The 21,374-nt window shown below is 37.2% G+C and overlaps 1 protein-coding gene and 1 long non-coding RNA gene across 3 annotated transcripts; both read right to left on the minus strand.

The window, feature by feature from the left end:
- Positions 1-4,549: 4,549 nt before the first annotated feature.
- LOC147644036 (uncharacterized) lies at positions 4,550-5,805 on the minus strand. Of its 2 annotated transcripts, none has more exons than XR_015271329.1 (2): positions 5,741-5,805; positions 4,550-5,205 (listed from the first exon to the last, which is right to left on the minus strand). It is a non-coding gene; the product is annotated as an uncharacterized LOC147644036 (long non-coding RNA). The 2 variants fall into 2 exon arrangements; XR_015271330.1 differs by lacking the exon at positions 5,741-5,805 and adding an exon at positions 5,325-5,456.
- A 13,593-nt stretch (positions 5,806-19,398) lies between these two features.
- On the minus strand, positions 19,399-20,440 carry LOC110180478 (uncharacterized). The gene is made up of 4 exons (XM_020948161.2): positions 20,198-20,440; positions 19,906-20,114; positions 19,647-19,849; positions 19,399-19,590 (listed from the first exon to the last, which is right to left on the minus strand). Exons 1-4 carry the CDS (start codon positions 20,264-20,266, stop codon positions 19,580-19,582), a joined length of 492 nt encoding a protein of 163 aa, XP_020803820.2. The 5' UTR covers positions 20,267-20,440; the 3' UTR covers positions 19,399-19,579.
- Positions 20,441-21,374: the final 934 nt, after the last annotated feature.

Consider the following 21,374-nt stretch of genomic DNA (forward strand, 5'->3'; position numbering starts at 1 on the left):
CGTCGGACACGGAGCACTTTCCCCTTGGCGGCGCCACTAATGATGACATTTAAATCCCGAGTTCGCACATGTAATTAAGTTGCTCCTGTCCAGGAGGAAGGGTTTTTCGAGTGCACCCTGGAGGCGACTCATTTATCACCCGGTCCAGGACCTTAGGGTACAACTGGTGGCGTGATTATTTTGACATAATTCGTATTAATGAATCTTTGGTTCGATCGGCACGCAAATAACGGATCGAATTCTAAGCCAAAGTAAGAGCCAAAGCCAGAGCCCAGTGACCGACTATGCAGAATTCGCTTTTCTTTTACCTTTTGCGGAATGGGCATATTTGCAATAATTGTATTCAAAATTCATATTACGGTCGCGACTGTGCGTAGAATAATTTAAGGCCATGCGGGTCTCTCAAGGCCCCAGGGAGCTGACATCTAAGCGGCGACGTGAAAAACTCTGACGAAATGACATTTATGGGACAAATGCTCCACTCCTTCAACGGGTTACAGTGCGGATTGGTAGTATAAGTTCTATGGTTCTAATATCTTTCAAATTAATTCAGAGCTTTTAAAAATTTTGAGCAATAAGGTTTGTTAATTAAGGAGTTGAAGGGTCAGGAAATAAATCAATACTCTTTAAAAGAGGTGTTTGAATCTTATACATTTTAGTGACACAGGGGACTAGTATTTCGATAGTAGTATTATCCAAATACTCATAAACATATTAATGTCTCGCACTGTCCCTCCATCGATGTGGGTATGGTTATGCCAATGACTGACTGCCGTCTGTCGGTGCCATTCCCAGGCGGAATGGACTGGACTGGGCATTGGGCATTGGGCATTGGGCACTGTTTACTGGGACTACGCAATGGCCTCCGTTTCCAAGTCCAAGCGCGGAGCTTCTTGAATTTTGGCGCCATCAATTTGGCTGCGGAATCCAGCGGAATGTGCACGAACCCGCAAAAACGAAGAAAATAAATAAGAGGAACGACTTCAGAAAGTGGCTTTTCACGTTGCGGGACGGACGTTAAGTAGGCGCCAGCAAAGCAATTTTCAAACGCAGCAAAAACCCCCAAAAAAAGCTCTTAGGATTGGTAGGAGGAGAGTGAGGGCGGCAGAAGCAATTCGTCAATGGAATTCCGACTGTGAATTAAGGATGCGACATCTCAAATATGATTTACGTCGGACTCCCAGAGACTTCTCCAAAAATCAGACGGATAAAAACATTGCAAAAAGACTGAACACATTTATATAACCAACAAAATACGAGGAGGAACTCAAATAAATATGCATGAATAATTGGTGAATAAAACAAGAAATACATTTTAAGGAGACTGACTAAGCTTGAAAATATTTAAAGGGGTTTTAATGGGTATTTAAAGGTTACTTAAGGGTTTATTAAACATATGAATACTATAGAAGAATTATAGAATTTAGCATGTATTTTTCATATTTATTTAATTAAGGTAGAAAAATGTTTAAAGAAGAACTCTACTTAATGTTGGTTTCAAATTTTATTAGAAAACTATATTTAAAAAAGAAAATTTTCTTGAAAATCATAGTTAGTCATAGTTAGTACAGTTTAATACAATTTTTCTCTAATAGAAAGGAAATGGTTTTGGGACATTTATTTTATATTTAAAGATGTAATATTGATGATATTGAATGCTCAGAAACCATATATTCAGAAAGGCAATTTGATATATATAATATTTCTATAACATTAATTTCTATTCATCTGAAAACATACATTTTAAACCGAGCTAAACACGCACTTATATTTAGTTTTATTTTGATAAAAAGCTCAGAAATCAATGACCATATACTCTCCAAAGGTAAAGTTGAAATCGTTCAGAGAAAGAGAGTATTGGTTCCTACAAATATATGAGTATCTGTTATTATCGCCACACCAGCATCGACGATTTGTAGAACAAACAAATTAAGCTGCGTTTGGAGCCCAGAAGATGGGAGATCGGAGTGGAGCAGCACCCATGAATAGGCAGACACTATTCGAACCTTATAGCTTGGATTGCATGACTACAAATGGGTCGTGTGGGTAGTTATCAGACTTAGTGTGTGTGTTTTGGGGGACCGGGAGCTTTGGCAGCGTTTACTTCTAGTCTTTGATCAGAGATAAAGCCACGGCCGGTTGCATTTGCATTTTGCATTTGTTTAATAATTTAGTTTATCATTGTATAGTTTGTGTTATTACTTGGACATGCTTTATTCGTGCCTGTATCTGTACCCCTGGCTGCGTTTGAATTGCATATTTATGCATATTTTATATTCATAACTTGTCGCTTTTCCACTCAGCTCAGCTGCACTCGCAGTTGCAATTGCAATAGTCGTTTATCGAGCGACGATCGATGCAACTCGCTGCTGTTTGTTTTCGAAGCTATCCAATAAATTGCCGAAGCAGAGACAAAGTCAAGTCAAGACACCTTGACACCGTCAACGGCAACGGCAACGGCAACAACAGGTAAACTGCGACCAGGTAAAATCGATCCGCCCGCCCCGCATATATCCAGATATCGGGTGAGTTATGCGACGACATCGAGAGTTATGACAATTCGCGGCGACAATTCGCGTTCGATTGCAGAAAATGCTTGAATATGAATGTTCCGAGTGCTCTGTAATAATTTCAATACCTAATTGGCAACAAAAGCTGTTCGGGCCACGATCCGGCTTTGAGTTATGGCACGAGATGGTTTTGCTCGCCGAGAATCGTTTGCGAATTTCAATTTCTTGAGATACATTTCCGTAAAGTCGTTCTGTTTGTTCTGTTGAGCAGATATTTATGGATATTATTATTTATAAAATGAAAGTATGATATAGAGGTAGGTTTGTAAATAGTATAATAATACTTATATAAAAAAGACACTGTGAAAATCAGTTTAAAATATATTTAAGTATTTAAATAAGGGTAATATGGGAATTTGAAAATTACTCTACCATTACATTTTCCATAACTTACTGAGGTTCAAAGGGTGACCAGCCACGGCTTGGAAATGTTGGTACCCACTTAGTAAAAAAATGAACAAGTAAAAGCTCTTAAAGAATATTGAAACTAATTCTAACTGTCCATCAAATAGGGTCCAAGAAAAACCAAACATTGCACTGCAAATGTATCTTAATTAGAATGGTCATTAAGGCATATGTTACATATAGAAATAAGTATGTTTGTAGGAGTTGTTTAAGTGACTAATTTTTTATGCCTCAAAATCTTCTTGTTTTAAGCAAAAAGAACACCTTTAACCTTGGTTACCATCTTGCAGCTAATTAGTTCCAAATCACTGACTTTCCATAATCGAAATATATTCGCATTTACAACGCTCATGAAGAAGTTCTGCACTGGCACCTTTTGTAATACTCACTATAATCGAGTCATAAAGCTGGAAAAAACATATTTAACAAGAAAGGGAGCTAACTTGGCAAAACAGAATATTGTATACTCTTGCAGTTAGCCAAAGGAGGAACAAGAAAGGGAGCTAACTTGGCAAAGCAGAATATTTTATACCCTTGCAGTTAGCCAAAGGAGCATTAGTTCGAATGAAATGATAATACCCGGAAAGGGTATAAAAGTCGGATAATGGCCTTCTCCTTGTCCATTTTTTAAGTGTTAATTTCTCCATTTTAACCTTAGTCATTCCCATTTTTTTCGCCATTCGATACAGTGCTCTCTGGTGGTAATGAAACCTACTACTGGATGTGGCCCTAGGCCAACTGGTGCTCCATCTCCAGCGTTCAGTTCTGGGACACCTTGACCCCTGATGATCCACCCACCGCAGTTTTCGTTCCACTCCGATCCACTGGCCTGACTTTTTAGCCAGCTTTTTTACGAGTAAGTCAGTGGTTACGCCTAGTTATGACATATCAAAGCGGTTCTCGGTGACCAGGGATTGAGGTCTTTTAGGGGATATAATAAAAATAAAATGTTTGAAAATATATATAGAGAATATATGAATACTGAAGAGTTTTCTAAGCATTTAATTGTAACAATTATTGGATTGTAATAATTAGTGAATAATTAGTTGTATCTTTAGAATTCTAAGAATCTTTAAAGGCACATAGTTTGAGAGTGAGTCTAACTAACTCCTAACTAAGGCTTTCTAGGTATCTTTAATACTTATATTTATTGTAAATTTCAGGATTTTAAGATAGTATTTCTTAGGATATTATTTCTCCATCCCTGCAGACACCGCAGAAGTCTTCAACCTTCGCCCCATATTAAGCCAGGCTTTGGTTTTATGTTCCCTGCACAATGATTTATATGCATCAGTGTCTTGCACCTTTATGTTCCATTGCGAATCGCTGCTGAACGGATCTTTCCAGAGCGGAAATTGCACATGGCCCGGATTTGTAATTTGTAATTTTGTTTTCAGTTTCAGTTTCACAAAAGAAAGTCAAAGTCAAAGAGTGGGATCTGTGGGAATCTTTGACGCTGTGCAAGCTTAACTTGAACTTACCTTCGAGCTAATTGCATGGCGTTTTAATAATGGTCGACATTTTCACACGATATTTTGGCCAAGATATGGGCCAGTGGTCGGCGATTAATTCAATTTTCGTCAAAATTTTGATGGCAGATTAGAGAGCGATCGAAAGACGCCTTTTTATGGTCGGGACGTGTGCGCGAATTCGGGTAGCTAATCGGCCCAGTTAGTGGGTAAAAAATATATATAAAAACTCCACAAGACACCGTTTCCATTCACTTACCCATTCCCAGAGCCAAAGTAATCCAAATGCACTTTAAAAAATTAGTATTTATATACATTATTTAAATGTTTAAAGGTTTAAAAGAATAGTTGAAGTTAAGGTTCTTTGCTATATAGATTCACTCAAAAAGGCTTACATAAATGCTCTATACAATCTGGAAATATATTTTAAGAGTAAATCTAATTAGAATTTCAACCAAATTAATTTATTTACCCCCAACTCATGTTATTCCAACTACTTTTCTCTCACTGCATACCCCCGTCGATGACTCTGTCCCTCACATTTCATTTATGAACACTTTTTTACATATTTGCTTCAACTGCCCGCACGAAATTGGGGTAATTTGAACGTGTGACTGCGGCATGTCTGGGTCGACATTAGAATTATGGCGGGTGGTGTACCAGAAGGACGGGTGGTGGTGTGTGCGGTACCATTACTACAACTATATACTGCTGGCTGAAGTAATTATTATGCACAACGCGGCACCGCTGATTATTGCCAACTAAAATGAAATAAAGAAACCGAATTAAAATATATACATATGTAACAGCGGCAGACACGTCGCAACTTAGTCCGACTCCGACTTTGTAAAGCTAAATAAATGCCTTTCCAAACACTCACGCACATCCACGAATTCCTTCCCCAAACAGCCTTATGCTAATTTCCCGCAGTTTCGTGTAGGAAAAAGTCATGTGAGAATCATAAAACATAATGAATAGTAAAACAAACAAACTTTGTTTTTGTCATTTAATTTAAGAGGTGTAAGGTCAAAAGGCTTTCGAAAAGAAGCTTTGTAAAAGTTTATATTATTATACAAAACGGATTAAAAAATCCGTTTACCCTTCAATGGTATAAAAAGAAGACCAACTAAATGAATCGGATACTGTCCCTGTAAATAAGAACCTTCCCGAAATAACTAAAATTGTTTAGCATAATGCCAATCAGAATGTCAACCGAATTCAACATTTAACAAGGTTTAATTTTATATCGCATTAAATAAATAGGTTCACAACACAAATTGGTATAAAGATATTTACCGCACATTGACAACTTGAAGGCAAACGAAAAGACAGAACTAGACACAAATTAAAGAAATCCAATCACTAGACAATAAAAAAAAGAAGAATAAACTGATCGAAATAATTGTATAATTGTAGTTTGGCATTTAAGTGAACAGGATGAGCAAAGCTAAAAATAAATAAATAACAAATAAGATGAGTTAAGTAGAGTCGAGGTAAGTAATACCCATTAAAAGTAAGTCATTACATTTTTTAATGGTAAGGATAGATATGAACACAGTATTCAAATTTTATTATACCAATTAATACTTGTAATATACCCATAAAAAATATTTTCTAAAAGATTAAGTACATAAAACAGTAATGTTTGTTAAGTTTCTATTGATAACAAGTAGCAAGATCTCTTCTCAGACTAAGTTCTATATTCCGAAGACAAGAATCTTTTTTAAAAATAGATCTCACAAAAAATGTTCTTTGAAACATCGCCTTAAAGAGATTAATGCCGCCAGAAATTTGCCTGTTTAATCGTTGGGAAATTGCAGAAAGACAGCCGCGGTCGGAAAATGTATCTGAATCGGAGACAAAGTCGAAATTGCTGCGATTGGATTCTGATTCTGAGCTGCTGACGGACGGGCAGAGTACCGCCGCTGCTTTGGTGCAATTGCAATAATTATATTTTTATCTCTTAATTGCCGCATCAGCCGAACGCTTTCCCTCCCATTTCCCCAGCCCTGCCCCATCTCTTTCTCTTTCAGTGTTCAAAGAAACCAATGAGCTGTCATTACAATTAAAAATAAAGGCGAAATGCCAAAAACAAAACGAATTGAAACAAGAACAACTGTCGAGCGGCGGCCCATCAATCCGAATCGATGATGCCGCCGCAGATACATTTACAGATTCAGATACAGATACATATACAGATGCATGATGCAGAGATACAAAATGAAAAACAGCAAAATGCAAAAAGGCAGCGCGGCAAAAAGAGATGCAACGTAAATGCAAATGCAAATGAAATGCCTCGGAACCGTCGCTGCATATTTTGGCCAATATCCAAGGAATGTTTTTTAATCAGCACATAAAAAATATTGCGCGTCTACAATTTTTTTGCTCTTTTTGCAACAATTTCATTCGATCCAATTGGGAATGGGCGCGACTCGCCTCAACTCGACTCGAATCGAATCGAATCGTATTGAAATGAATCGCGGCGAAAATCGTTCGATTTATTTAATTGCATTTTAATTTATTTGAATTATTTTCGTTGGCATTAATCGCCGCTCGGGAATTTCAATTATAATAAAACTTGAAAAAGAGCTGAAGCATTTTTCAATAGTGCAAGTGTGCAATCGAAAACCAATTATAAGAAAGCATTTTATAGTCGGTTTCGAGCATTACATACTGCCGCCCAATTCCCTCCTCCCAATGCATATCGGCAACAATGATGAGGTTGGTAATCAAATGAATTGGAATAAGAAATACCAATAAATAAAATACTTTATTTAAGGAAGAACATGCTAGAGTAAAATAAATGTAATAAATATATTCCAGGAAACAGTTCAAGTATACTTTAAATAAAAGCGTAATAAAATTTTAATAATAAAGTCTTCAGGCATGCCCCAAATGTAATATTTATACTCCAAAGAAAAGCTTAAAAAAATACGACTTAAAACTTCTAAAATTATTAACTTAAACTACTTATTGTTTTCCTTGCAACACCATAACCTTAAAAGGCTCTTAAAAAATGAATATACTACTCTCCAGGGAAATAACCCAAAGATATCTCTCATTTAATTCATTTACCAAAATATAAAATCTTTTCAGCCACTTTTGACCTAAAGATTTGCTTTCCGATTCAAGGCCATAAAACCACTTAACCTAAAAGCCTCACAAAACTCTGGGAAATGTGCATAAATCGCACAATTTATAATTCATATGGAATCATTTTTATTTTCAAACTTCAACCACACACACGGACTGGCCAGAATTCGATTGCAATTCGATGCCAAAATGGGTTGCTACACCCTGGAATCACGTACATCCCGTATTATGGCAAATAAATGTGCCCAAGGATACCGTTCGGACTGAGGGGGGGGGGGGATTATTGCGAAAAATTTAAAAATTGATTTTCATCCGGCCAAATGCCGCAGCATAAAAGGATTTTTCCTCATATCGGAATTGATTTCTTCGATATGTAAACATAAATAAAATATGAACTTCCACCCTGCGAGACCGCTCTGTGAATCCCCGGCTGGGTAAATATTTTTCCTCTCGCTCCAAGGAGGTGTCCTCCAGCTCATCAGCAGTCCGGTGGCGAGCTGGTCAAATAAAGCCGTTAGTAAGTATTTCATAAGTCCAGGACCGGGGACCAGGATAAGCAAGCAATAAGCCTCGAGTTGACGGACAGCCCAACTTTTTGAGAGAGCCAAGAGCCAGTTGCCAGTTGCCAGTGGCCAGTGGCTGTAGCCAGGACCAGGACCAAGTCCTCATTGGCACACGTCCGTCTAATACAAACAAGGACATGAGCCCGAGTCGTGACTGAAAAGTTTCCTGCCCCGGCGCATAGATTCCGGGCGATACTCTCGTACTTTTCGTATTTTATTTCCATCATTTTTACTCGAATTTTCGCATTTTCGTATTTTTATTTTCGCTCCACGCTCGGTCGAGCAGACGTCCGAAACTTTGGCGAATGTTTCAGATAAAAATTTGTTATTTATGGCTTAAGGTTTCAAACTGAAGAGTTCTGCTCAATTTGCGGCCCCCCATGAATGAAGGAGCACAAGCGATGGCATCGCCATTGGCAAAATGTTGAACGGAAATAAAAATTCACTAAAGGTCTTTAAGCCAAAGTAACTTTTTACCAAAATTTATTGCTCATGGGTTCAAGTGTCTTTGAAAATTAAAGGATTTTTTAGCATTTAAAAAATATTTAATATATATATTTAATATAAAATATTTAATATAAGTATTAATGAATTTGAACCTCTTTTTAAGAAGTTGTGACTAAAACTTCAGGAGTCTAGAGAACATCCTTAAAATGCAGTCCCAAAAAAAAGGCTGAAACTTGACTCTAATCTCAAGACTTTTTGGCTGTGTCAAAGTAGGTTTTGTAGACTGTGGAAAGCCAATCAAATTCTAAATTCAAATTAAAACGTCGAGCGCTTAATTGTACACAATTAAAAGCAACGCCTTAGTGGGATTCTGGTGCTCATTAAACGAAGTTCAACAACTTTTTAGCCGAGTGAGTGAGGCAACCATAAAAAGCCAAAAACCTAATACACAAAAGGAGAAGGTTGAGGACGATGGCAAGGAGAGGTGCCATGGCTTAGACCTGAGCCCAAGGTAAAAGCCAAAATCAAACCATCAAAGTGCCGGTAATAGTTTCGGGTTGTAAAACTCACACGAACAATAAGTTAATCAATCTCAAATTTTAATTACAAAGTAACAACTTCCTTTAGCAATTTCAGGCGCGATGAACTCGCTGTCACTATCCCTGTCTCTATCTCAGCCTCTCAGGCCGTCTCTGTCTTGGGTTAATGGGCATTCGGCTGTCTCAGCCGGCGGCGCAATTTACATAAAAAACGCAGCCGCAAGGTGTGGGCCGTCGTATCCACAAGATACTAGCACTCGCACAGATGTGCCTAGAGATACATAGGTGCAGAGCAAAAAAATGCAGGTAATATATAGTATTTTAAATGTGATTTCAAGCTAAAGAAATCTAAGATAGTTATTCAAAAAGGATATAGGAAATGAACTCAGTTTGGTATGTGAGAAGGATAAATATATCTTTACTTAATACATATTCTTTGGCACTGAAATTTTCCCCAGTGCATGTGCAACAGACACTGGCAAACATATTTTATGTAATTTGTCTTTGTTTCGTGTAATAAAATGAAAATAAAATTGTGAATTGCCGCTCACTGAACTGGTCTGGGCAAAGGGGTTAGTGGATGGCCTGTAGAGGAGGTGCTGGGGACCCAAGGGCTATGAGGATGAGGAAGAGGAAGCTACGCCAACTGAACGTGAATGGGAAAGGTAAAGAGTTTCAGTTAATGTTAATTTTAATGCTCGCTCAACCCCATTGATCATGAAAAATGGAACTCGCACAGTGCCAACGAACGAGTTGGAAATTTATTTGAATTTTATGCGACTCCGCGCAGGCGTCCTAAGCCCGAGGCCTACCCCTTCCTCTGCGGGATCCCCTATTCACAGCTCTGTAAGGCAGATGCCCAGCCAGGATCGCCGGTGTAATCCTTTTGTCCTGCGAGCAGGTGTTGGCAGGCTACCAAGACGGGGGCAAATCGATTAGTATTTTGTGGCACAACCTGCAAGCTTGAACACCCTCATAACTTCGATACTTAAAGATATGTCTGTTGTGTGTAAATATGAACATTTAATCTGAAGTGAGATGCACCTGTGGTTAAAATTAAGAATTGTGAAGGGTCGAGGTATTTTCAAAGATATTTTATTAGCAAAAATAGATGGGTTTGCTTCCTAATTTTCCCGATTAAAGTAAAGAAATCTTTGTATTAAAACGAACAAATTATTCTCTGTTAACTTATTGACATCTCTCATTTATTATTAGTCTAAACTCGTACTTTTTCAACAACACTTCATGGTTAGGTGTAGATTTATATATAGCCACGTCGTGTTCAAGTTGAACGCATTGCCTCAGGGCCTGTTCGTGGATTTTTGACAAGTTTATTAACTTGTTTGTGGCACGCACCAGTGGCTTTAAGCCAGAAAAACCCCCCAAAGCCAAGGCCCATACTCCTTCGCAATTACCAACCCCGGGAATTTATGAATGCCGTGGAAAACCGCCGACTGCTCCTTGGGGGCGTATTGCCAGTCTGTCTGGCTGAATATTTCTGGTCAAAGTTTCGGCGCGATTTTCGCCGCAGCCGAAAGTCAAAAGCTTTTGTCAACAAACCCCCCCAAAAAGAAGGTGCGGTCGCAACCCTTTCGCAGGATCTGAAGGATTCCCCAGGGGTACGAGTATCTGGCGGATACGTGAGCGGTGTGGCCAGAATTTTTGATGGGGTTCGAGGGCGCTTTTCCTGCGGCAAAATCTGCGTAAACTTGGTCCTCTGCAAAAAGGGGGTTTCGTTTCGCAGTTTACTTTATATCTTATTTGCTTATGAAATAAGATATTCCGACTGCCACAACCCAATCCCAAATGCGGCCACGCGATTTATGCATAGCCATAGGTAGGAGAGTATCTTCCTATCTCGATTTGATGTGCTGTTTATGAGATTGCCTGACACTTTTATGCTTTCGTCTGTTTAACGGCAAAGGATTGGCCCCCAGAAAACGGGATCAGTTTGCCAGTCAAATCGAATGAGTTATTGTCAGGATTGGATTTCGGCGAATAGATGGTTCAATATGAGGTGGATTTAACATAATGGGGATCATGGAATGGGATATTCAATATGCTAAAGGAATCAATTTCAAAGATGAAATTTTAATATAAGAAAGATAAGAGATGATTGGAAAAAGGGAAATACGAAAAAGCAGGTATTGGTAGTTAAATTGAATTTAGTTTAAGGTACATTACGTTATTCATTTAGTTTCAAGTAAGTTTAGTTTCTCATCTCCCCCATAATCTCTGCTTCGGATATGTGAATGAACCAAAGATTCGACAGAGTCATCGCCACGTCAACGCCAGTAGAGCTGGCCATTGTCCTCGATTGTTTCCCATTCAGTTGCAGTTACTGCTGGCAATGAAAAATCGATGCATCCAAAATAAAACTCAATCAAGAGCAATTAAAGGAACTCACAATGGATGGGACCCTAGAGAGGCGAAACAATGGGGGATTGTGCACCCAACTAGACACGATCAAGGGCGTTGTCCAGCTAAGGTCAGGGTGCACCTTTTCGGCTGACCCCCTTCCACACACAGGGGCGTAGGTGCCGGGGTCAGGGAACACCTGGCTGGCTGACTGGCCGGCGTCTGAGTCGGGATTTATCTGGGCGTCAAAGCCGCCACCAATAAAAGTGGAAAACAAAGCGAAAAGTCCCCGAAACAGATTTGAAAGTGGCGCGTGTTGGCACTGAGGGAAATGGTATTAGAAAATAATATTAGTTTTTAGAATAAAAGTAAAGGAAAAATGAGAATTTAAAATCATTCAAACTCTGCAAATTATGTTTTTAAAATTATTCATGAAAGAGTCTTAATTAGAGTTGGGTATTTGTTAAGATAAAAGATACATTAAAGATTGAAAATGTATGTATGTATGGATAGATTTAACATTTACCATTTTATAACAAAATATACTATATTGATATTTTATCGTCACCTAATTATACTTTTTTTCAGCAAACTGTTTGCCAAATTAACTTTATATTTTTATTATTGTCTAGCCTCTAACAATGTATCTATAAGTTAGAATGTTGTTACTACAAAATCAATTCGTTCAGTGCACCTTTTCAGTCGGATCCCTTGGCATGGAGGTGCCAAAGGATTCCCGGAGCTAGGTTCAGGTCGAGTTATTGGAAAAACCCATGGTCCTCGAGCTGGGCACACGCACTCCTCTGGTCCCGTGCCATGGCCATTGTCCGATGGCCGTTACAAATTGTTGTGGGCGTTCCAAATCCGCTTAGGTCTCATCCCTTCACTTGGAATTTAATTTTGTGTGAGTTTTGATTTCGTTTGTTTCTGTTCGGAAGCGAGTCGCATTTCATCTTGTGTTTGGTTTTTGAGCGTTAAATCGCCAAATCCTTCGTTAATTTTGACATTTGTCTTTTTGTTCAGGGAAAGGAGAGGCGAGGATGACCGTCGGTCAGTGGAATAGATGACCCGTACTAAGGGTGAATGGAATGACCGGAAGGAGCCACACATGTGGGTGGATAATGGATAATGGGCCCAACACACTGCTCATCGGCTGGAGATTAAAAATTTAATTCGAAATTAGCGCAATTGTTGGCATTGCTCCCTTTTTTTCTATCGATCGATTCGAGTGGAAAGACAAATAAAATAAAATCGATGGTCATTCATCTGGTGGCAGCTGTCGCTTACCCGCTTTGAAATGATGGTAACAATTTCCTGATTACTTTCTGAGCCATCGAATGGGTTTTTATGGTTATTAAGAAATGTTGGTTTTCCCTCTTCAGCGATTTGATTTGGTTAGAATTGAAGTAAGGGGTTTTAGTCTAAAATAAAATAAGGGGAGTTTAGTATTTGGAATTGTAGCTTGGTTTAAGCATTAGTAAAAACAAGGTAAATCGAATAAGAAATGAGAGAGGAAATTTTACACAAAAATAATATAATGGCTTTACATAAAATTTAATAAGAATCTGTTAAAAACTGGAAAACTTATAATATATATTTTTGTAATTTTCCGATCGCCCCTATGGCAGCTATATATATGTAAATATATAGTCCACCGATTCGCCATGCTTTGATTTATGTATTAGTAAAATTATGTAGGAAAATAAATCAGTAGTTTCAGTCAAATAACTTAAATTTGTTCCAAAACAAATCTCGCACATCTGTACTTATGATTCCCAAGTGGTTCTAACATCCCCGGAACGAAGTGACTGCTGCCGGCCAAGTCTAAGGTATGTGTTGTGTTACAAAAGTTGCAAGTCATTGTTTATTAGTGTTCAAAGTTAATTACTGATCATAGATACTTACTTGTCATAGATACTTTCTGATCATAGTTACTCACTGTTCATAGATACTCACTGCTCATAGTTACTTACTGCTCATAGATACTTACTGTTCAGAGTAATTAAAAGTTCATAGGGACTTACTGATGATAGTTAATAATTGGTCCTAGTTAATTTCTGATCATAGTTCTATACATCGTCCGAATGTTCCTATGTCAGCTATATATATATATATATGTATATAGTCCACCGATTCGTCATGCTCCGAATTATAAAATAGTAAATTTATTTAGAATAATAACTCAATAGTTTCGGGAAATTAGCTTAAATTTGTTTCAAAACAAATCTCGCACATCTGTACATATGATTCCCAAGTGGTTCTAACATCCCCGGAACGAAGTGACTGCTGCCGGCCAAGTCTCAGGTATGTGTTGTGTTACAAAAGTTGCAAGTCATTGTTTATTAGTCTCCAAAGTTAATTACTGGTCATATTTACTTCCTTGTCATATATACTTAATGATCATAGTTACTCACTGTTCATAGATACTCACTGCTCATAGTTACTTACGGCTCATAGATACTTACTGTTCAGAGTAATTAAAAGTTCATAGGGACTTACTGATCATAGTTAATTATTGGTCCTAGTTAATTTCTGATCATAGTTCTATACATCGTCCGAATGTTCCTATGTCAGCTATATATATATATATATGTATATAGTCCACCGATTCGTCATGCTCCGAATTATAAAATAGTAAATTTATTTAGAATAATAACTCAATAGTTTCGGGAAATTAGCTTAAATTTGTTTCAAAACAAATCTCGCACATCTGTACATATGATTCCCAAGTGGTTCTAACATCCCCGGAACGAAGTGACTGCTGCCGGCCAAGTCTCAGGTATGTGTTGTGTTACAAAAGTTGCAAGTCATTGTTTATTAGTCTCCAAAGTTAATTACTGGTCATATTTACTTCCTTGTCATATATACTTAATGATCATAGTTACTCACTGTTCATAGATACTCACTGCTCATAGTTACTTACGGCTCATAGATACTTACTGTTCAGAGTAATTAAAAGTTCATAGGGACTTACTGATCATAGTTAATTATTGGTCCTAGTTACTTTCTTATCATAGTTCTATACATCGTCCGATTGTTCCTATGTCAGCTATATATATATATATGTATATAGTCCACCGATTCGTCATGCTCCGAATTATATATATATTAGTAAATTTATTTAGAAAAATAACTCAATAGTTTCAGTCAAATAGCTTAAATTTGTTCCAAAACAAATCTCGCACATCTGTACATATGATTCCCAAGTGGTTCTAACATCCCCGGAACGAAGTGACTGCTGTTGGCCAAGTCTAAGGTATGTGTTGTGTTACAAAAGTTGCAAGTCATTGTTTATTAGTCTCCAAAGTTAATTACTGGTCATATTTACTTCCTTGTCATATATACTTAATGATCATAGTTACTCACTGTTCATAGATACTCACTGCTCATAGTTACTTACGGCTCATAGATACTTACTGTTCAGAGTAATTAAAAGTTCATAGGGACTTACTGATCATAGTTAATTATTGGTCCTAGTTAATTTCTGATCATAGTTCTATACATCGTCCGAATGTTCCTATGTCAGCTATATATATATATATATGTATATAGTCCACCGATTCGTCATGCTCCGAATTATAAAATAGTAAATTTATTTAGAATAATAACTCAATAGTTTCGGGAAATTAGCTTAAATTTGTTTCAAAACAAATCTCGCACATCTGTACATATGATTCCCAAGTGGTTCTAACATCCCCGGAACGAAGTGACTGCTGCCGGCCAAGTCTCAGGTATGTGTTGTGTTACAAAAGTTGCAAGTCATTGTTTATTAGTCTCCAAAGTTAATTACTGATCATAGATACTTACTTGTCATAGATACTTACTGATCATAGTTACTCACTGTTCATAGATACTCACTGCTCATAGTTACTTACTGCTCATAGATACTTACTGTTCAGAGTGATTAAAAGTTCATAGGGACTTACTGATGATAGTTAATAATTGGTCCTAGTTACTTTCTGATCATAGTTCTATACATCGTCCGATTGTTCCTATGTCAGCTATATATATATATGTACATATATAGTCCACCGATTCGTCATGCTCTGATTTATGTATTAGTAAAATTATGTAGGAAAATAACTCAGTAGTTTCAGTCAAATAACTTAAATTTGTTCCAAAACAAATCTCGCACATCTGTACATATGATTCCCAACTGGTTCTAACATCCCCGGAACGAAGTGACTGCTGCCGGCCAAGTCTAAGGTATGTGTTGTGTTACAAAAGTTGCAAGTCATTGTTTATTAGTGTTCAAAGTTAATTACTGATCATAGATACTTACTTGTCATAGATACTTTCTGATCATAAGGCATGGGATTTATCAACGATTTACTGGGTTTCGAATGATATATCTAATTTCTCCTCCACCCCATTCCTGCTGGACATATCAATCAACTATTAAGAAATTAGATCGCGGATCCGCCCTGGACTTCTTTTTGGGAATACCCAAAAATATATTTAATATAGCTTGAAAAGACGCAAAAGATGGGGGTGAAAAGTGACCATGAAGGCCGAGAACAATGGCGTGTTAATGGCAACTTTAAACTGACACCACTCCACGCGAAGGTTAATCGCTTCCCGGCCGGACACTGGCCAGGACACCACCCGCTGGTATCTGGGCTAAAATTCGGGACTCGGACGCGGACTATTACTCGGATTCGGATTCGGGGTGATAAATGCATCGGGTCACCCAGCGGGTGGACACCAAATAGAGTTGTCAACTGGCCCTAACACAGGGTTGGCCATCACAGTTTCGATGGCAGCTGGAATTACACAAAACACGAAACATGAAAAATGGGACCCGAGGGGAGAAATTTGGGAGGAGCGGGCAGTGTCACCTATGATTCAATTACGCTCCAATAGAAATGTCACTAAAAAGTGGAGCATATTAATTGATTTGGAACAGCAAAGGAACCACTGCCCCGGGACACTTGAACCGACAATTGATATCTGCGGTTTTTCAACAAAAATGTTGAACAAATTGCTGCAAATTGTTTTTTTTTTATGTATTTTGCATTGCACCCAGGGGGACACGCCCTTATCAATACACGGCATTCGCACATCACGTTTTTTATTCACTAAAAGAAAAAAAAGACCAGGTGTGGCTAGTTGCTGTCGCCTCCTATTTGTTTTTGCATTAAACGGTTTGTTTTGCTAACCAAAGTGTTGATTTTATGGCTGTTTTTTGCCAACTTCCCCTGCTCAAACAACGTGAAATCTGAAACCCCTGAATCAGGGGCCAGTTAGCTTCTAACAGATATATATATATCATTTCAATCTTAGCAAAATGCCATTGTTTTGCAAATAGTCGGTTTAAAATTTATACACTTGGTTTTAAAATATGTGTGGGAGTGTCTGCATTAAGTAGTTATTTCTTTGAAATCACGGTAATTAAATTGAAGTTGTTTCAAACGTCAATATTAGCATTTATATAACAGAATAATAATCTTTTTCAAGGGGACTGGTAAGAGTATGGTGTACTTTCTTTGTCTTAAGCCCCTTCCTTTATTTTCTACCATTTTCTAATTTCTAAACAGAGCCTTATCCATTGTGATATCTATAAAATCGTGTGACGCAGATTGATAGCTTGGAAAAGTCATCTAACAGAAACTATCGCCTCAACACAGGGCTCCATAAAAGCCAAGTAAGAAGACAATACTCTCCTGAAACTGGGCCTGGTACTTAATATAACTTCGCGTAGTGCCCCATAAACCCTTCATTACACGGCACTAAAGCCGCGGCAATAAAAGCAACTACATCAACTAAAACCCGAAAATAAAAACTCAATTTGAATTCAAAAAACCACCAAAATGGTGCGTGCTTATCGCCTTGCCTTTTCCCGTGGACCTAAACCTAGACCCAAAAACCAAAAAAAGAAAAAAACCAGAGTCCGAATACGAATCAACTGAAATTAAACCTGAACCCGATGAGCTCGATAAAGCGACAAAAGCGGTCTAGAAAATAAATTAAAAACACATTTTTACGTAAATGTGGCGCACATTAAAAGGCGACTTGAGAAAAGCACATAATAAATATAAAAAACACAATTAAATAAGTGCATAGAAAACAAATTCGAAACGAAAAACAAAAAACAACCAAGACATGGCCATGGAGAGGGAAAAAACAAAAGAAATAATAGGAATAAAATTAAAATAACACCAAGATACTATTTCAAACTACTCGATGTGGAAGGGACAGTACTCAGTACCCTATAATATAATTTGTTTTACTAAAACTAGTTCCTCTAAGTCCTCTATATCTTTTTGTAAACAATTAAAAATTCTTTATGATTAAGCTATGAATTCATGTTGCTGAAGAAGTATGATACAAATAAGATGTGAAAACTATATATTATATTTTATTTTGAACTTTTACCATTATAATTGTTTTGTTTAATATAATAGCGTATAAATAACTCAAGATACTCTCAGTAAATAATAAATAAAACTAATAATAAAAACTCCCCAATCTTGTATTAACTCCTTACAAGTCCAAAATGCTTTTCATACCAATGATTCCCTCTGATCACAGCTGTAAAAGAGGTGTAAAGACCTCACTTGGGTCGAGAAATGTTAATGTATATTTCAATTGTTTTAATTTATTTGTGACCCCTTCGTCACGGATTAAGTTAATGTTACATATGCATATCTAACACGAAAAGTAAAACATAAAAAGACTGGAAACTAACTGCAGAAAGCCGAAGTTTATGTACCCTTGAAGTTTGCAATTGAATTATAGGATCGTTTTGGTAAATAATATATATTTTTATATGACAATTTGTTCCTAAAACCAAAGTTAAGAAAATCATGACTAAGTCAAAAATTCATTTATTTTATTTCGGAAAGTTGTCCAATTATATTTTTCAAAAGGTTAACAAATAATTCTGATCAAGATATGTATATGATTTATAGGGTCGGAAATGATTCCTTCACAGTGTAACAAGCTTCTTACTACAATTATAAAACCCTTGAAAGGGTATATAAACTGAATTAAAAGGCTGAAAAGAGGGAGTGATTATTGTATTCTTGGGCTAAGACGTGACTGGCATTCCGTCCGGGTATCCGCCAAAAGGTTTTCCATCGGATATCGGACAGCAGAGCGGAACTGTTGTCGCCGGGTTTTTGGAGCACGACGAACTGTCTCATAACCGTAGCAATTCCAGATAGTTTACTGAACTTCCCCCTCACCGCCTACTGCTGCTGCCCACAAATAAATTACATAGTTTTTCTAGAAAAAAAGAAAAGAATTCCGCGCGTAAAAAACACACAAAAATCGAGGAAAAATGCAACAGAATGTTCGATGAAAAATGTGTTCGGTTTACCATTAATCCGGTGCCCTGATCCAGGGCGACAGATCATTACACACGCGCGTGGATCCAATGGTAGGAGTCTCCCAAGAAAGTGGGGCCCCTTTTTTGGGAGTCGTAAGTATATGGAAATTTATTAATAAAAACTCCCCAAAAATCGAAGAAAAAAACGGATGTCCAAAAGCGTGAATGCAGCCGGAACAGGGCGCAGTTGTTGCCTGTCCGTAATTTATAGACCCGCTGCCAAATGACATGCTAACTAATAGTATCATCATAATTTATACATACAAATACATTGCATTTGTAATTTATGCCCTTGCGACATCCCAAGCCACCCCATTCTAGCATATTCCCTCCACTGATTTCCATGCAAAGATCCCCGGTGACAGAGGTCAGAGCCTCTGCAAGGCGGAAGGTCACCCGTCGTTAATGGATCCTTTTGACCCTTGGAAATATTTGAATATCGATTACAATTAAATGGTCATGGATAAGCAAAGGACACGTGAGATTAGCTTGACATATATGCCCAATATTTAGATATTTCATCAAGTTAATTGATGGATAGCGAAATAGATAGGTAGCTTTCAAGATTGAAATAGTATAGATTGTAATTAAGTGAATGATTAGATATATTATTAATGAAACACCTTTTAGCCATATACAATATTTTGATTTATTTAAAATATGCATGTTCAAGGCTTGGTTGAAATACACTTAAAATTATGATTTGTAATAGATCAGAATGTCTTTTCCGGTGAAAATGGTCTGAAATTTGATCAGGAGTAGAGGATGATATAAGAAATAGCTTCCTCTGTGGCCTGCGGATGGTTTATTGGAGTCCTGTAAAGATACAAAATTATTGACAACTAAAGACCGAGCAAAGGCACTTTACATACCATTCGATCTTCTTGTGAAGCCACCAGATAACCGCGGATTTGCACCCATGGATCCATGGCCATTTCTCATACCCTGACCCATGCCCTGGCCCATGAAATGACCCATGCTTTGCTCCATTCCCATAGATTCATCCATTCCATGACCCATTCCATTGCCCATTCCTTGAGGCGAATCTTGCATCATGACATTGACCGTAGCGGGTCTAGGAAATTATATGAAACTAAAGCCACAGAAATATAATACTTTATATGAGCTTACCCCATTAGGGAATGTCCGTAGGAGGGATTGTATTTTCCATATTGATTCATCATACTTTGATTGTATGATTCAAAAGGATCACTAGGCGAGCCGTAAGAGTTCTGTCCAGAATTTTGCATGGAGCCAGTATTTCCAGTATTCGCAGTATAAGCTTGGTTTGAATGTAGCCACTGGCGACCAGCACCAGGGGACGAACCATTCATTCCCATCTATAAATTTTGTTCATTAGCACAACATAAATATATATCCTCAATGGTATGCTTCTATCAACGTATCTCTGTAAAAAACTCACCTGGGAGAAGTTGTTGCTCTGACCTCGGCCATGACTGTACTCCCAACCAAACTCCGGACAGTTTGACATTTTGCTTACAAATTTTTTCTTTCCAAAAAAATAAAGAAAACTATACAAATTTTCTAATGTTTTTGGTGAAATTTTGTTGCCCGGTGGTTGTTTTACTCAAATGCTATCTCTCTGAATACCGGAATATGACTAAAAAATCTCGCTTTTCACATACAAACTATGACAGTATGACTTGACTTTTTGTTCTATGAATATATGATTTCTTCTTTTCAAAGAAAAATATTACGAGACATCTATAAAACAAACTAAAAGATTAGTATATTCCTCTAATAGATATTCACAATTTTGAATATACTTAGCGAAAACCAGTTGAGGTCTGAACTAAGAGCTTCACTCTTTGGCTTCATGCTGAGAATTCCGATTCCCATCTCTATCTATATTATTTCCCACATAATCTCAGTCATAATTATATTCAAATTGTGAGCAAACACAAAGTCATAATATGCATTTTTTATGACCAGTTCAAGTTATGGCCATTAGACCGTTAACTTATTAATGGCATTTAAAAACACATATTTAAATTGATTAAATTAGTCATTTAGGTGTCTTGACAGCTGATTTATGAAACTAATATCAATATGCTGGTGGGATAAGCGGAAATTGTTTATATAAATATGGCACAATAAATGTTAATTATTGATTTAATGTTGAGATAAAATATATGATTAAAAACTATGATTTTAATGAAGGTTTTAGCAATATTGTGGAGGGACTTTGTTAAATATTTATATGACAGTAAAGATAGAAACCAAATAACCTATATATGAATATAGTTTTGAATATGAATATGAATATGAATATATAGTTTTCGATATGTATTTATCAATTTAGAAACTGATTAAGCTTAATTTCATTTCTTAAAAGATCAAAACAGATTCTCTTAGTTTATTAACACTTTAAGTCATATAATACTAATTTTTTCAGAATATAGTTTCCACAATCTTGAAGTCTAATTTCCAGTTAGTTTGCTGACTGGATCTTTGGGTTTCTGCCTGCTTTTGTAGCGACTTCCACCTGTAGACGCCGCATGCCGCATGACACAGCTGTGCCTGTTTTGTGGCCCCTGGCAAAACCAGTTCCTCCATCGATCCGAGGATTATTTATGTGT

Source organism: Drosophila serrata, unplaced genomic scaffold, assembly GCF_035046125.1.
Source record: "Drosophila serrata isolate PLE 108 unplaced genomic scaffold, ASM3504612v1 contig_240, whole genome shotgun sequence".
Taxonomy (NCBI): Eukaryota; Metazoa; Arthropoda; class Insecta; order Diptera; family Drosophilidae; genus Drosophila; species Drosophila serrata.

What these genes read in the sequence shown, in the direction of transcription:
- LOC110180478 (XM_020948161.2), bottom strand. Translation starts at nt 20,266, where the DNA reads ATGTCAAACTGTCCGGAGTTTGGTTGGGAGTACAGTCATGGCCGAGGT. An exon ending in AGAGCAACAACTTCTCCCAG is followed by an intron (nt 20,115 to 20,197) that starts GTGAGTTTTTTA and finishes CAAAATTTATAG; the next exon opens with ATGGGAATGAATGGTTCGTC. An exon ending in TACGGACATTCCCTAATGGG is followed by an intron (nt 19,850 to 19,905) that starts GTAAGCTCATAT and finishes ATAATTTCCTAG; the next exon opens with ACCCGCTACGGTCAATGTCA.